The sequence below is a fragment of the Protopterus annectens genome, chromosome 4.part0, assembly GCF_019279795.1.
Source record: "Protopterus annectens isolate FY-2018-M chromosome 4.part0, PAN1.0, whole genome shotgun sequence".
NCBI lineage: Eukaryota > Metazoa > Chordata > Ceratodontiformes > Protopteridae > Protopterus > Protopterus annectens.
Genome location: NC_056733.1, coordinates 1,384,391,755 through 1,384,408,054, shown reverse-complemented (window position 1 = coordinate 1,384,408,054; position 16,300 = coordinate 1,384,391,755). Strand labels below are relative to the sequence as shown.

Here is a 16,300-nt window from a genome sequence, read left to right as displayed (position 1 = left end):
ACTTCAGGTGCAGCTAACTGTTGGTAGGACACCTATTCAAGTAATTGCCAGCTACAGGACCCCTCCATGAATCAGGACACTTACTCTGCCTACTTGGATCTACTGGAATCCGGCAAGATACATCCAAACACCAAGGTTCTGGGTGATTTTAATTACCCATCCATTGACTGGGTAAATTACTCGTGCTCAAACTCACTTGGCAAAAGGTTCCTCGAGTTCATTAACTCCAGTGCCCTGGACCAGCTGGTGGACACCCCAACTAGGAGCGCCAGCATCCTGGATCTGGTGCTTACCAATATGGGAGACCACTGTAGCACCCCCAATGTGAGGTCTTCCCTTGTCAGATCTGACCACAAATCAGTCTCATTCAAAGTAAGTATCACTCCTGGCAACCCCCCCCCCCCCAGCGGCAACTAAACTAAAACACTTCTTCAAAGCAGATTATATCCTTCCAAGGGATGGTATAAATAGCTTCACTGCACCTCCCCCTCAGATGGAACTGGCCACTATGCCGAGTCCTACACCAATAATTTCTACAAACACCCGTATAACTGCACTGACATGGCCTTACCTGATAGGACCAAAACAAGCTCTTCAAGGAAGAGCAAACCTGCCAGGTGGACAAATGTCATTAACAGCAATACGAGGAAGAAATTGTTGTCCAAACGTAAGAGGGAGTGTGCCCTAAACTGGAAATACTCTCTCTTCAGCTTAAACAAGTAAATAAGACTTCTAGTGAAGTCCTCCAAAGCAAACTCCAAAACCAAATCAGCATCCTTAACTAAGGACAACCATAAGGCATTCTTTAGTTACATCTGCAGCCTAAAAGGTAAGACTAAGATCTGTGCCGAAATGGTATACACTGAGCCTGTAGACACAGCAAACCTGTTAGTCTACAGGTTCTGTGAAAACTTCACTCCCCTGTCCCCACCACACATACCCCATGAATTCCTTCCACCTGTTTCCCACCTTGTACCTCTAGAGAGCAGGTCTTATAGGCTCTCTCTATACCAAAAACACAGCATCTATGGGACCTGATAACATCCCAGTCTGTGTCCTACATGGGGTCCAACAAGAAATAGCAACACCATTGGGTACTCTTTTCAACCATAGACTAAGCACAGGCTTCTCCCAGCTAAATGGAAAACAGACTTAAACCTTATTAACAAAGCTATAGGTAATCTCCAAACACTTGACCCTACTCAATTTGTATTTGTCAAAGGGAGATCATGTCTGTTAAACCTGGTGAACTTCTTTGAGACAGTCACCAGAGCTCTGGAAGAGGGGAAAACTGTTCATACGGCCTACTTGGACTAGGCCAAGGCTTTTGATACTATTCCCCACTCAGGCATTATTGACAAACTCACCCAGCTGGGAATCAATCCTTATATCGTTAGGTGGGTCGCTAACTGGCTCACCGAAAGAACCCATAAAGTCAAAATAGGGTTTTCCACCTCCAGCAGCAGACTCGGCACCAGTGGTGTTCCACAGGGATCTCCTGGGACCATTACTGTTTGGAATCTATTTCTCCAAAGCACAAGCAGAAACTAAAGATCTGTGACTGACACAATTTGCTGACAACTGCAAACTGGGAGCGGTCATAGAATACCCAAACAATGTCAACATCCTACAAGAGGGTCTTACGCAAACAAATGACTGGTGCCAAAGTCATGGCCTTAAACTCAATGGAGAAAAAATGTATTATTATCCCTTTCAGTAAGAGCGATATTCCGGCTAACTACCACATCAATAGAAACATTCTAAGCACGCACTCAGTGGTGAGAGACCTGGGCACACAGGTTGACAGCGACCTTACCTTTGATTACCATTTCTCCACAGTGGTAAAGCAGGACATTCTCTATTGCTCATCTCATAAGTAAGGGCATTGCTTCCAGAAAAAAAGAGGTTACAATTCCTTGTACTCTTCCCTCATCAAGCCAATAATTGAGTACAACAGCCCTTTTGGTATGTACCTTTCTAAGCATCTACAGTAATTGGAGACACCACAAAGGTACCTCACAAGGGGAATTCAAGGTCTTCAGCATCTGTCCTATGTGGATCAGTTGAAATCACTATCACTTCACTCTGTTTCATACAGACTACTCAGAGGCAATCTCAGCCTTGCTTATAAGGCAATCTCTGACTCAGCTTTACTGGAAATGCTGCATATCCATTAGTCCAATGGTTCACAGGTTACTTGCTCTAAAGACCTTAACCTAAGTATGTGACATTAATAGAACCTGCTGGAGGCACAGACTTGTCTCCCAGAGGTTACCACACCTGTGGAACAGACTCCCAATTCATGTAAAGCAGAGCACCTCTTTGGCCCTTTTCAAGAGCAATCTGGACAATTGGATGGATAATCGTAAACTCACTCCGGGGGTCCCACCTGTGTCTCTCTTGGACAAGGGCAGTAGGTGCTGCTCGTGGAAACAAGGGCAGAAATTGGCTAGGCTTGTAAGGGCCCTAGGGCCATTAGCCTAGTAACTTTCTATGATTCTATGATCCTATGAATACACTGTTGTAATAGCTACAAAGCAAACACAGTATGAGAAGACAATGAGCTACTACAGGTAAGATAATGTAAAACATTTCACTTTACTAAGTTCTGAAACACTCAAGCACTATAAGCTTGATTCCTTCTCTAGGTCTTGATCAAGCTTTGCTAGGATCAATTTCCCAAATGTAGTTAGCTATGGCAAGCCACTCATACAGCCAAGGCTACTGCAGCAGTGATCAGTATGATGAACATAGTACAGCTGTGTCAGTTTAACTTACCATAACAGTAGATGTTCGAATGATCACTGCTGCAGTAGCCACTCCCTCCCTCTACCCCCCTTATTTTTGGTGTGCTTTATATACCAGGGTGTGGAAATATATATATATTGTTGTTTCTAGCATTGTCCTTTCAGGGCTCAACGTCCCTCTCTCTCTCTGCTGGCAGGAATGATCTAAAGCTTCGTGCCCGAAGTTGTCTTTTAGTCAGTTCAACTCAAGCCGCTTGACAGTTTGGGCTCATGGAAAGTACCATCAAGCTTTGGAAGCTGGCTGGCTGTTACACCCTAAGCAGGATATAACCCTTACAGCTAAGGCTACCACAGCAGTTATCATTTGAACATCTATTGCTATGGTTAAGTTCCACTTACACAGCTGTACCTTCCGCTGTGATATCTCAAGTTGCAACCAGTCAATATTTCAACTTGAAGCAAATAACAAAATATTTCTGGAGGGAAGCAAGTTACCCTGCACCCCACACCCCCTTACAACTATATAGAGATTCCAGTCATATAACCTTAGAGAAAAACTGAGCATCCCAATAACTATGATTCATTACCAGTGCACTAACATAAACCAAGATGACAGCAAACCTTAATGAAAAAACAAAATGACAAGTTGCAACTCCTTCCGATGAACATTAGGAAAGACATTTCTTAACTATGCCTCGCAACATAAAAATAATCACTATAATGAATGTTTATCATTACCTCCAGTTTTGCTCATAATTGGATTTAGAAAGGATGAGTGATTTTCTTACCTGATTCAATTCTTCATCATTTGCAATAGCCAAAAGGATATGACGAGGTGTAACCCGGCCCTTTTTATTGTCTCTTGCTGCATTTCCGGCCAACTCCAAAATTTCAGCTGAAAAAAAGGTTATTGTTACAAACAAACCACATAGCAGAAATTAATAAAAAGTAATGAATTAAGCACTACTATTATTAGACTATGAAAATGATATTTGGTTTGAATAAAGAAATTAAAGTGAAGTGAAATAAATATATGGCTCCACACTACAGTCAGACAGTAGTCTGGTAAAACAGAACATACTTATTATGTCAAGGAAGCATTACACAAGAGTATTTGCCTCATCCTGCATTGACACAGCAGGCATTAGAGTCTCACAGAAGTCAGATACAGGCTCAGTGCAATACCAAGTGCAATGTTCCATGCAGAACAACTAAAGGATGCCAGATGCGTTACAATCCAAAAAAAATCTATCTAGCTATTCAGATTACAAAGAAAGAAGAACAGATAACCCATCACAATGCATTTTCACCATGTATGCACAGCCTTTTGCAGTGTTGCACTTCTAACCATATTATGGCAGTCACAGATTTTTTTAACACAGGTCAGTACACCAAGATTAAAAAAAAAAAGAAAATCTTTATTCCAAACCAAATAACATTTTACATGAAGTGCAGACTCCCTTAATAATAAGAGGATTCACCTCCCTCTCCTCTGTGTGTGTGTGTGTGTGTGTGTGTGTGTGTGTGTGTGTGTGTGTGTGTGTGTGTGTGTGTGTGTGTGTGTGTGTGTGTGTATATATATATATATATATATATATATATATATATGTCCCAACAAACCAAGGCAAAGGAAATCAGCCAGTTACGTAACGTCTGAGGAAGAGAACTTGTTTCTTGAAAGCGCTAACGGTTATTAAAAAGCTTTTAGTTTTACCTGTACTATGGTCTATTGATTCGTAAAGGACTAACTCTTGAATTTGTTGTACCGGGTCTACACTGAGTTTGGCTGCATTGGCTGATTTCCTTTGCCTTGGTTTGTTGGGACATACACATTGTGATCTTTGCTTTGGGTTTGGAACTGTTTATATATATATATATATATAAAATATATATATATATATATATATATATATATATATATATATATATATATATATATATATATATATATATATATATAAATATATATATATATATATATATATATATATATATATATATATATATATATATATATATATATATATATATATATATATATATATATATATATATATATATATATATATATATATATATACATATATATATATATATAAATATATATATATATATATATATACATATATATAAATATATATATATATATATATATATATGTATATAAATATATATACCTAACAACTAAAATTAACCGCACTCAAAAAAAATTGAACGAAGAGAAGAAATTTTAACTAAGAAATGAACTTCGTGACAATAACAGTATTCAAAAAATAGCAAATCACACCAACAACTCTTGTAGTACTTTAGCTCTTTCGTCTTATTTATTATCAAGATTTCTTCAGAAAGACATGTTATGAAACATGTCTTTCTGAAGAAGTCTTGATAATAAATAAGACAAAAGCGCTAAAGTACTACAAGAGTTGTTGGTGTGATTTACTATTTTTTTGAATGCTGTTGATTATAAAGGTGAATGCTCGAAATCCCAAAACCCCAAAACCGTGAAACACAAAATCGCGAACATTAACATAACATACACCACACAACACATCCACCATCCCACCCACATTACAACAAATCAAACAACAAAACATAGACAAACAGAATAACACACCTAAACTACTTATATATACTAACTCCGAGATCGCACAAACAGGAAAAGACAGCAAACTAACACCCAGACATTCTACAGTCCCTCGCACACACACACAGACCACACATATACAAACACCAGCACATCCAACACTTACACACTCATACTTTCACCTGCCTACCCTAACCCACACGTACAGCTTACAAACACACTCACATGCATCCAAACTCCCACCCAAAACATTTACAAAACACTCACTTACCTTAAATCGCACCTAAATCCACACACGACACTGGACACCATCAACACAAACCACCGCATGCAACGTAGTGTAAAGCCATAACCGCGAATTTGAGATATTCAAATTCGCGATTATGCACTTTCGCTATTTTAAAAATTTGCCTTTATGGTCTGGAGATACTGAAATTGAGATTTCAGTATTTCGAGATTATAAAGGAGAACCATCTATATATATATATATATATATATATATATATACATATGTGTGTGTGTGTGTGTGTGTGTGGGTCTACTTTGTTTGACAGAAAACACATTTCACTGAAACTCATTTCGAAGAAGCGTCATTTCACTGAAAATCAATTGCTTGAGCATAATTCACTGAAAGCTTACTGAAAACTCATTTGACTGAAACTCATTTCATCTAAACAGGTATATGCACTGTTCCCCACTGTAGTGCGATCTTGGAGTTAGTATATATAATAAGGAGGGAGCAAAGCGGTGTGGGGGTGTAGCCCCCCCACCTATTTTAAATGTTGTAAACCATAGACATGGATTCTTACAAGTCAAATGAATAACTCTTTCCAGAAAATAATATATACCCAAACTATTTGGAGGGTGATGCCCCCCACACCCCTCAATGTGGGAAGCTGTGCCCCTCACACCCCCCTAAATACATATACTGACTCCAGGATTGCACTACAATGGGGAACAGGCCATACACCTGTTTAGACAAAATGAGTTTCAGTCAAATGTGTTTTCAGTGAAGTGAGCTTTCAGTGAATTGTGCTCAGGGGAATTCATTTTCAGTGAAATGATGCGTAGCCGAAATGAGTTTCACTGAAATGTGTTTTCTATCAAACAAAGTATACCCATCTATACATATATATATATATATATATATATATATATATATATATATATAAATGCATGACTCCCCTTTCTTTTCCTACTTCCTTTCTCAACTACTTCTTTACAAATTATTCTCTCCTTTCGCTGTATTGTCAATGCACTTCCCCTCTTCCTCCATTTTTATCACCTCTACACCCAATCATCTCATTTTAAAAATCACTGCTGGCACTACCCGCCATCTTTTATCTAATTTGCTATCTCCTTTCCAGTACCTCTCCTGGTGGTGTGGTACAGTTGCATACACAAGAACATTTTTAACTGGATTTTAAGAAGAAAAATAGATGTTAAGGCTGTATCTCCAGGCTACTGCAGCAGTACGGAACACACGTATCCCTAGTCTGAATCTAAATACGCCTCCTCAACGCAACTAAAATGGTATTGCAAGAACATCTACCTTGTTAATACTGTATCTCCAGGCTACTGCAGGAGTACGGAACACACCTATCCCTAGTCTGAAGCTAAATATGCCTCCTCAATGTAGCTAATGCGGCTCTGCAAGAATATTTTCCTTGTTATTGTATGTTAACTCTTCACATATACCTGCCATTATTCTGTGTGTTTAACGGCTGCAAGCACACCACCTAGCCTAACATAAACTCCTGCTGTTTCCCCATCCTTCTCTACTCTCTACTGTCTCCACTTAGCAGCTGTCCTATCCCACCACTACTTTTAGCTCCTTGTCTCTGTACTGTTTCCCCTTGCCCACTGACAGTCACATTTACCATCTGTAATTACTTTATTTAGTGCAAGTTAAAAGACAGCCATAGCATCTCTCTGCTAATACTCACGGCTACACTGACTGATCATTTTTCTCCAGTCTGCCACAACTGCAACCTGGTCCAGCTAAAAGGGACATTAAACCTATCATAACACTTCCTGCACCCATTTTTCTGTGTTTATTGTTTCATTTTTCTCTCCTATCATGCTTTGCGACATTTAAAAATTACTGCTGGTGTTATGCACTATCTTTGATCTAACTTGCTATCCACGTTCCCATACCTCTCCCGGTGGTAAGCTACAGCTGCCTGTATAACAACATTTTTAACTGGATTTTAAGAAGAAAACCAGAAGTTCAGGTACCTATATCTTTCTGTAGCTCAATATTTTCAAATAATGCTAGCAGTATCCTAAAATTGTTAAGCAATGCAACTGCATTAAGGTGTTTTAAGTGGCCAGCTCTGGCTAACTCGAACACTTTTTCTATTGTGCTACTGTAGGAGTGTATTTTCTAAAAAAGTACTGATTTCCTTGGACAACTAGCTCTGTGTAATAGTTGTAATACCTGCTCGTTTGAATTACACGGTGAAAAGTTTTACTGATAACTGTACAGTCTGCTTTAATCAAATGAACCCATAAGCTCTGCTCTGCTGGAATCACGGTTCAAGCTGGACTTGGAGCTGCTATTTAGTTACTTAACTAACCACCCAGACTACAGCTGTGTTTCTACTTTTTATAGGTTCATAAGTTGGTACTAGGCTATCGGCCCTAGGGCCAATACAAGCCTAGCCACAACAATTCCCTGGATATTTCTTCCCACAATATTTACTTCCCTGGACCCCTGTCTAGCAGGGCAACTGACGTGATCCCCGAGGTGAATTTCCTCTCTCCCATCCAATCGTCACGGTTCCTTTTGAAGAGGGCAAAGGAGGCGGTCTGCTTGACATGTATGGGCAGTCTATTCCAGAGTATGGGGAGTCTCTGGGTCAGGAACCTCTCCCTCCAGCATGTTTTGTTCATTGTGATGACAAGGTTTAGATCCCTGGAGCGTGTGGCTCTGAGGGATTGGGGTTTCTTTAAGTGGAGCATGTCCAATAACTCAGGGTTTGACATGGCCTTGTATGTTAAGCAGAGATCGCCTCTGAGTAGACGATATGCCACAGAGTATAGCTGGAGTTTCTTTAGATGGTCAGCATAGGGCATCTGTTTTGGCCTGTGATTCTTTTAGTGAGGTATTTCTGCAGCCTTTCCAGCTGCTGCAGATGTCTTGTGAGCTACATAACAAACGGGCGTTGTACTTTATAATGGGTCTAATGAGGGATGAGTACAGTGGGACAATGACCTCCTTTTTTCTGGATGAAAAGCCCTTAGTGATGAGGTGTGCCACATAGAAAGATTTCCTGACTGTTGTGGCAATGTGGTTATCGGAGGTGAGACCACTGTCCACCTGCGTCCCTAAGTCTCTCATCACACTTTCGGTGTTTAGTGTACTGCCACCTATGTGGTACTTCATGGGTACATGGTTTTTCCCAAAGGGGATAAAGTACAGTTTTGTACCTACCATAAATGTAGATGTCCGAACTGGATAGCATCTGCAGTCATAACAACTGGGTTGTCCTGTCGTCAGGCAGCCCTTCAGTCGGCCGGATTCCAAAGTCCGGGTCCGGCTTCGGCTGATGTCGCACTTCACCCGACGTCATCTCTGTTGGTCTTCGGGTATAAAGGCATCAGCCGACGCCATTTTCCTCAGTGTTTCTTGCCCCAGATGCCAGTAGCCCTCTTGGAGGCTAAAATTTGGATAGATGCCAATGTTTCCAAAAAGATAGAGGTAAACACAAAAATAAGCATGTATGTACATATATACAAACAAATACACCATAAAGACTCCCCACAGCTAGCTATTAGGAGGGTAAAATACCCTAGGAGTACCACAGAGGGAAGGAGGGAGGGTAATCCTGACTGCAGATGCTATCCAGTTCGGACATCTACATTTATGGTAGGTACAAAACTGTACTATGTCCTTCATGGATGCATCTGCAGTCATAACAACTGGGTAGAATACCATAGCCAACTAGGGAGGAGGATAAAACTAGATTATGGTGTGTTTAGGATCCCTTGCAGTACAGCAGTGGCAAACCCTGCTCGGGATCTGGAATATAGAGGTAAGTTATAATGCTTGGCAAATGTATGCACGGAGGTCCAAGTAGCCGCCTCAATAATGTCTTTGGTTGCCACTCCTCGTAAGAAGGCTGTGGTAGTGGCTGTTGCCCTTGTAGAATGAGGTCTTATGTTCTGTGGAATTGGTTTTCCATGGAAGGAGTAACAGAATGGTATGCAATTTCCTATCCATTTGGAGATTGTCTGTTTGGAAATAGCTTTTCCTTCCCTTCCTGTTGCATAGGCTACAAAAGTTGGTCAGTCTTTCTGCTATTTTTTGTTCTGTCCAAGTAGTAGCGTAGCTGTCTATGTACATCCAAGGTATGCAGTATTCTTTCCCTTCTGTTTTGTGGGTTGGGAAAGAAGGTAGGTAGGTGGATTGCCTGGTTTAAAGACACTCTGGATACCACCTTAGGCATAAATGTAGGATTAGTCCTCATGGACACTCTATCTTGGTGGAAGATTAGGAAGGGTTGCACTGCCATTAAGGCCTGTAGCTCTGAAACCCTCCTTGCTGAAGTAATTGCCAGTAGGAAAGCAGTTTTCCATGACAGGTGTTGTAGGTCTGCTGTTGCTGCTGGTTCAAAGGGTGATAGTGTCAACTTTTCTAGCACAAAGTTTAAGTCCCAAGCTGGCAAAGGTGGTTTCCTTGGAGGTTTTACATTCTTGATTCCTCTGAGGAACTGCCTGAGCAAAGGGTGCGAAAAAACAGGTGGATCAAAGCTGTATTCTGCTGAAATAGCTGATGCATGTATCTTGATGGAGGAGTAGGACAAGCCTGAATGAAGAAGTTCGGCCAGATACTCTAGAATGTTAGGCATATCTATGTTTGACACATCTTTTCCTCTTTCAGTACTCCAAATGACAAACCTTTTCCATTTTCCAGCATAGTTCCTTCTTGTTGAAGGTCTGCGTGCTTCAAGAATAATGTCTTTAACTCTTTGGGAAAGCTCTGGGTTAGCTGTTGCTATGTGATGTTCCATGCAGTCAGTTGCAACGTTTTTAGGTTTGGATGTATGATGCTGTAGTTGTTCTGAGTTAGCATCAAAGGCATCAAGGGTATTGGCCACATATTGTTCTGAGACATGCTCCTCAGCAGTGGGTACCAGTGTTGTCTTGGCCAGTTTGGAGCTATCAGGATTATCCTTGGACGTTCTTCCTTGATTTTTAGTAATATTTTGTGTATCAAGGGAAGAGGTGGGAATGCATATGCTGTCAGGCCTTTCCAGCTGAAGGAGAGCGAATCCACTTTCCATGCCAGTGGGTGTAGTGTCCTTGTGCAGAATTTTTGAGCTGGTGATTGAGAGGTGATGCAAATAGATCTATCTGAGGCATTCCCCATTTCTTTGAGATGGTCTTGAAAATGTCCGGGTGCAGTTTCCATTCGTGGGCATCCGATGTGGTTCTGCTTAATATGTCTGCTAGAATATTTTCTTTTCCGGTACAAAATTGCCTGTAACTGGATGTTGTAGCTGAGTGCCAGGTTCCACAGCTCCAAAGTCATTCTGCATAGGGGGTATGAATGAGTGCCTCCCTGCTTGTTGATGTACCACATGACTGTGGTGTTGTCTGTCCTTATCATCAACTGGCCCTCTTTGAGAAATGGTCTGAACCTTTGGATTGCCAGTTTTACTGCCAGCATTTCTTTTAGGTTGATGTGCAGGTGAAGTTGATCCTGTGTCCACAATCCTTGCGCATTTGTCCAGCATGTGGGCCCCATCCTAGGTCTGAAGCGTCTGTTGTGATGGTCTGGCTTGCTTGACATCTGCGAAAGGGTAGGCCTGGGTTTGTCTGGCATGCCTGAGCCCACCATAGGAACTCCTGTTTTAAGCATGGAATTAGTGGGATTTCTGTTTCTAGGCTGTGACTGTGTTGGGACCATAAATTCTTTAGGTACCACTGTAGTTTTCTCATATGTAGTCTGGCAAGTGGGACCAGGATTATGCATGATGCCATGAAGCCCAAGGCCTGCAGTACTTTTCTTGCTGTTAACTTGTTCAGCTTTGTTAGTGCCAAGAAGTAAAGAGGGAGTTCTTTTTGTTTTACCTGCAGTTAGGAATGCCATTTGTTTTACTGTGTCCAATTCTGCCCAAGAATGTCCTTGTTTGGGATGGTATCAGCCTTGACTTTTGTAGATTGACTGTGTATCCCAGTGCTTGTAGCAAGTAAATGACCCTTTGTAAATCTGTTGTCAGCTTGCTTTTGTTGTCCCCTTGTAGCAGGCAGTCGTCCAGGTATGGGTAAATTTGTATTCCCTGTAGTCTGCAATGGGCAATTACTGATGCCAGGCATTTTGTGAATACTCTGGGCGCAGTAGATAAGCCAAAGGGCAATGCTGAGAATTGATAGTGCTCTGATCCTGCAAGAAATCTGAGGTATCTTCTGCAGATTGGTCGAATGGGGACGTGCAGGTATGCCTCCTTGAGATCTAGAGTTACCAGCCAACACTCCTTGCCCAGCATGGGAAGAAGTTGCTGTAGGGTCAGCATTTTGAATTTTGGGACAATGATGTGCGTATTTAAGGCAGACAGATTAGAATTGGTCTCCAACTTTTTTCCTTTCTTGGAACTAGGAATAGTCTTGAGTAGAACCCCTTTCCTTGCTCTGCAGTTGGCACTTTTTCCACAGCTCTCATGTTTGCTAACTGCATTATCTGCTGTAGAGCCTCTGTTTTTTGATTTGGAGGTAGATTTGGCATTCCTCTTTTGATTGGTAAAGTGTGGAAGTGGAACCGGTATCCTTGATCTATGGTTTGTAAAATCCACTTGTCTTTTGTTATATAGTGCCAGTTTTTTGAAAATAAGGTTAACTTTCCGCCTAGAGGAGCTGCTATTTGTTCCCTGGTAGGCGGATTTAGGATTAAGTCACTGTGGTTGTGTTGATGTAGTGGCAGTGGTTGTGTCTGTGCCTCTGTTGTTACCTTGCCACTGTCGTCCTCTGTAGGCACCTCCTCTGGATTGGTTTCTGCCTCTGGAGGCTCTGTTTCTGCCGCTTTGAGATCTTGTGGAGTCAGGAAAGGACCAATTTTGGCAGGCCAGTTCCTGCTAAACCTTGGGGTTGAACCTGCAAGAAATCTTTAACCGTTTGAGCAGTTTTGCCTTTTCTTCCATTTTCTTCATAACCTGCTGGGCAGGTGTACCAAACAAACTTGTCTTATCCATAGGAGCATCTAGTAACTTTGCTTTAACATGATCCGGTAAAGCTTGCTCCTTTAGCCATGCATGCCTTCTTATCACTGTGCCAGTCATGGCTGATCTAAATGAAGCCTCCAGTGCATCATAGCCACATTTTAAGGAATGGTTACTAACCTGTTGTATGTTATTTACCATTTCTAATACATATTTCTTATCAAGAGATTCATCAGTGGTTAGCTTTTTAGTTAACTGATCAAGCATAAACTCTTGGTATTTTATCATGTGAAACTGACAGTTTAAAGCTCTAGCTGAGAGAGTAGCTGAAGTGTAGACCTTTTTGCCCCATCTGTCTAATGACCTTGCTTCCCTTTCAGAAGGAATAGGGTTTTTAGCTATGGTCGTGGCTACTGCCTTGGGACCCTGGGATATAGTTTGGGGTCTGCAAGAGGGGCCTTGTAAAGGTGGTGATGAGTGTCTGGCACCCTGTAAAATCTGTCTGGTTTGGCAGGGGCTGGAGGTAAGGAATCTGGAGCGGAGCAGACATCAGTGAAAGCATCATCCACCACAGAGAACAGGAGGTATAGCTAAGGGCCTGTGTTGTGGAAGGTGCAGAAAAGTCCTAAGTCTTTTTCTGGAGTCTGAAAAATCCTGTTGCTGCCATTGGAGCTGCTCTCGCATGGCATGTAAGGTTTCCCCAAAGGAAAATTCTTCTGGTGGGGAAGCAGCTGGAATGGATTCTTCAGCATCAGAGTCTTCAAAATTAGAGAAAGGAGCCTCTGGCTGGTCAGTTATGTCTGATTCATCGGCTGAATCATCAGATGACACTGGCTCAGGGGGCTCTGCCCTAGGCCTCTTCTCTGGGGGCTGAGAGGCCCTGTCTGGGTGAGATTGAGATCCTCTAATTAATGAAATTAAATCTTCTGCCAGAGTAAGCATTTGAGAACTAGAGGAGGGCCTGGTTGAAGGGGGTTTAACAGGCACTGTTTTAGTAGTCTTGGCTGCTTTAGCCCTGGCGAAGGCCTTAATGGACATGGCTGCTGGAGGCCTAGCAGCACCACGTGCTGGGGTAGAGACATCCAAGTGAATGGTGTCTGATAAGTCAGTGGCATCCACCGTAGTGGGTATAATTTCTGAGGCCGATTCAAGAATGGTAGCAGGGGCCTCAGTTGTAGAGATAGATTCAGCTGTACTTTGATCAGTTTTCTCGGTTTCGGCGAAACCGAGACACTCATGATTTGCTTAACCATGGTTTCAGCGAAACCGCGGACCGCGAGTGTCGGTCTTTATCTTTGCGTTTTGGCAGATTGGGTAGTCGGAGGATCCGGCGGCATAATGTACGCAAAATCAGAACCGAAAAACTGTTCAGCAAACTCCGACCGGCGCCTAAGCGTTAAGTCGGTTGAAAGAAGCACAGGCGAACAGGCTGCTACGTCGTGGGCTGGGCCTAAACAAGGCAGACAATAAGAGTGGAAATCTTTATGAGGTATTTGTTTCCCACAGGTTAAACAATTATTAACTTTTTCTGACATCGGCTGAGGCAAGAAAGAGTCCCCAACGGGTACTTAGCTTTAGAAGTCTTGAGTAGTATTCGGTAGAAGTAATCTCTGGATCCGACCGACCGGCACTTGCGAACAGCTTCTGCTTGGCGCCAGCGGCAAGAAAGACGGAGGAAAATGGCGTCGGCTGATGCCTTTATACCCGAAGACCAACAGAGATGACGTCGGGTGAAGTGCGACATCAGCCGAAGCCGGACCCGGACTTTGGAATCCGGCCGACTGAAGGGCTGCCTGACGACAGGACAACCCAGTTGTTATGACTGCAGATGCATCCATGAAGGACATCTATACATTTCTTGGCATTAAGCTCGAGCCTATGGCTCTGGCACCAAGCATCTGTTTCTGTAAGGCCCTTTAGTAGGATAGCCACATAAATTGGGGATTCAATAATGGCTCCCAGTTTGCAGTCATCTGCGAACTTTGTTAGCCAGAGTCCCTTAGTGTTGGCCTGTACTTCAGAGAAGTAGATGCCAAACAAGAGCGGTCTCAGGACTGAACCCTGAGGTACTCCACTTGTCACTTGTCTGGAACTGGATTTGGAGTCGGCTACTTTTACAGTCTGGGTACTGCCAGTAAGCCAGTTGGCAATCCATCGAGTGACGTAGGGATTTATGCCCAGCTTAGTAAGTTTATATATGATTCCAGAGTGGGGGAAGGTGTTGAAGGCCTTGGCGAGGTCCAGATAGGCTGTGGGGACCACCTTACCCTCGTCCACAGCTCTGGAGACTGATTCAAAGAAGTCAGTCAGGTTCAGGAGAGAAGATCGGCCCTTCACGAACCCAAACTGGGTGGGGTCCAGTGTTTGAAGGTTGTCAATGTTTTTGTTTATAAGTTTCATGATAATGTATTCCATGCCCTTGGAGATCAGGCTCGTCAGATTGATGGGACGGTAGTTCCTGGGATCCAAGGTGGATCCCCCCTTGTGGAGTGGAATAATTGTAGCTGTGCTCCACTCAGTAGGCACGAAGCCTGAGGTGAGGCTATGATTAAACATGACACTTAGGTGAGGTACCAGTTCATTTTGTTCATTTTGTAATTCATGTAGTACACAGCCTGGGATGTCATCTGGTCCCATGGATGCTGTGTTCTTAGCTTTGAAGAGTGCGGTTTCTACCTGTGTGGCCGTGATTACCGAAATTTGGCAATCTTTTGGTACTGAGATGGGCCCTTTAGGGGGTGAGGGGGGGGGTGAAGTTGGCACTAAATTATTCTGCCAGGATATTGGCAATATCCTTGGGATCAGTATATTTAATGCCATTCTGTTGTAGCTCAGAGCAGATCTGAGCATTGCCATTTAAATTCTTGACATAACTATAGAATTCCTTGTGGTTGTCTTTGGAATCTTTGGCAATTTTATTTTCGTAACTAGCTTTGGAGGATTTTATGAAGAATCTCAGCTTCTTACTTGAGGCTGATAAGGGAGTTTTTTGCATCCTGGGATTTTCCTCTTTTCTGCAACAGTTTCTTTCTTCTGTTGTAAAGTTTGTTTATGGCAGGGGACCACCAGATTGGCTTCCTTTTTTTGGAGGAGAGCGTCTTTGTTCTATTTGGGATGGTACGATTCATGCACGAGTGGATGTTCTCATACAGTGCCTTAGTGTAGGATTCAGCAGTCGAACTTTCAGCTCCCGTCTGCATGGGTGTCATAAAGTTTGCCACTTATGACTTGCGTAGCATGAAGTTGGCTTTGGAGAAGTTTTTTACGGAGGTTGCCTTACTGGGAGGTGGGGGTGGGATGTGGATGTCAAGGGTGATTTGCTTATGGTCAGACCTGACCAATGAGGGGGTGACCACTGGTGTGGAGCATCTATCTCCCATGTTGGTAATGACCAGGTCTAGGATATTGGAGACCCTGGTGGGACAATGCATTAGTTGATCCAGGGCACTGGAATTTATGAATTCCAAGAACCGTTGGGAAAAGGTGTTGGTACCTGAGTAGTTTTCCCAGTTAATGGCAGGGTAGTTGAAATCACCCAGTATTAGGGTGTTTGGTTGTATCTTAATATTTTCCAGTGTGTTTAGAAAGGTGTAGTGAGAATTTTGGGGCATGGTGGGGGATCTGTAGCAAGCTACAATTTGGATTGTAATCTTACCTAGTGTTAGTTGTGTCTGGAGAATTTCAGATGCATTGTGTTGGGCAACTAGCCTGGACATGTGAATATTCTTGGTGAATATGGACACTCCTCCACCTTTAATGTTTCGGTCTTGGTTTGGTGGCCGAAAAGTGTGGTAAGAATTGTAGCCTGG

The 16,300-nt window shown here is 42.5% G+C and overlaps 1 protein-coding gene across 2 annotated transcripts in view; it reads right to left on the bottom strand.

The window, feature by feature from the left end:
- The window catches only part of LOC122799866 (core histone macro-H2A.1), a 1,011,703-nt gene that overhangs the window by 732,189 nt on the left and 263,214 nt on the right, over nucleotides 1–16,300 (bottom strand). For both annotated transcript variants that reach the window (XM_044069220.1, XM_044069221.1), the window contains exon 3: nucleotides 3,536–3,642. In XM_044069220.1, the coding sequence (XP_043925155.1) occupies nucleotides 3,536–3,642 (107 nt within the window). The remainder of the gene's footprint in view (nucleotides 1–3,535; nucleotides 3,643–16,300) is intronic.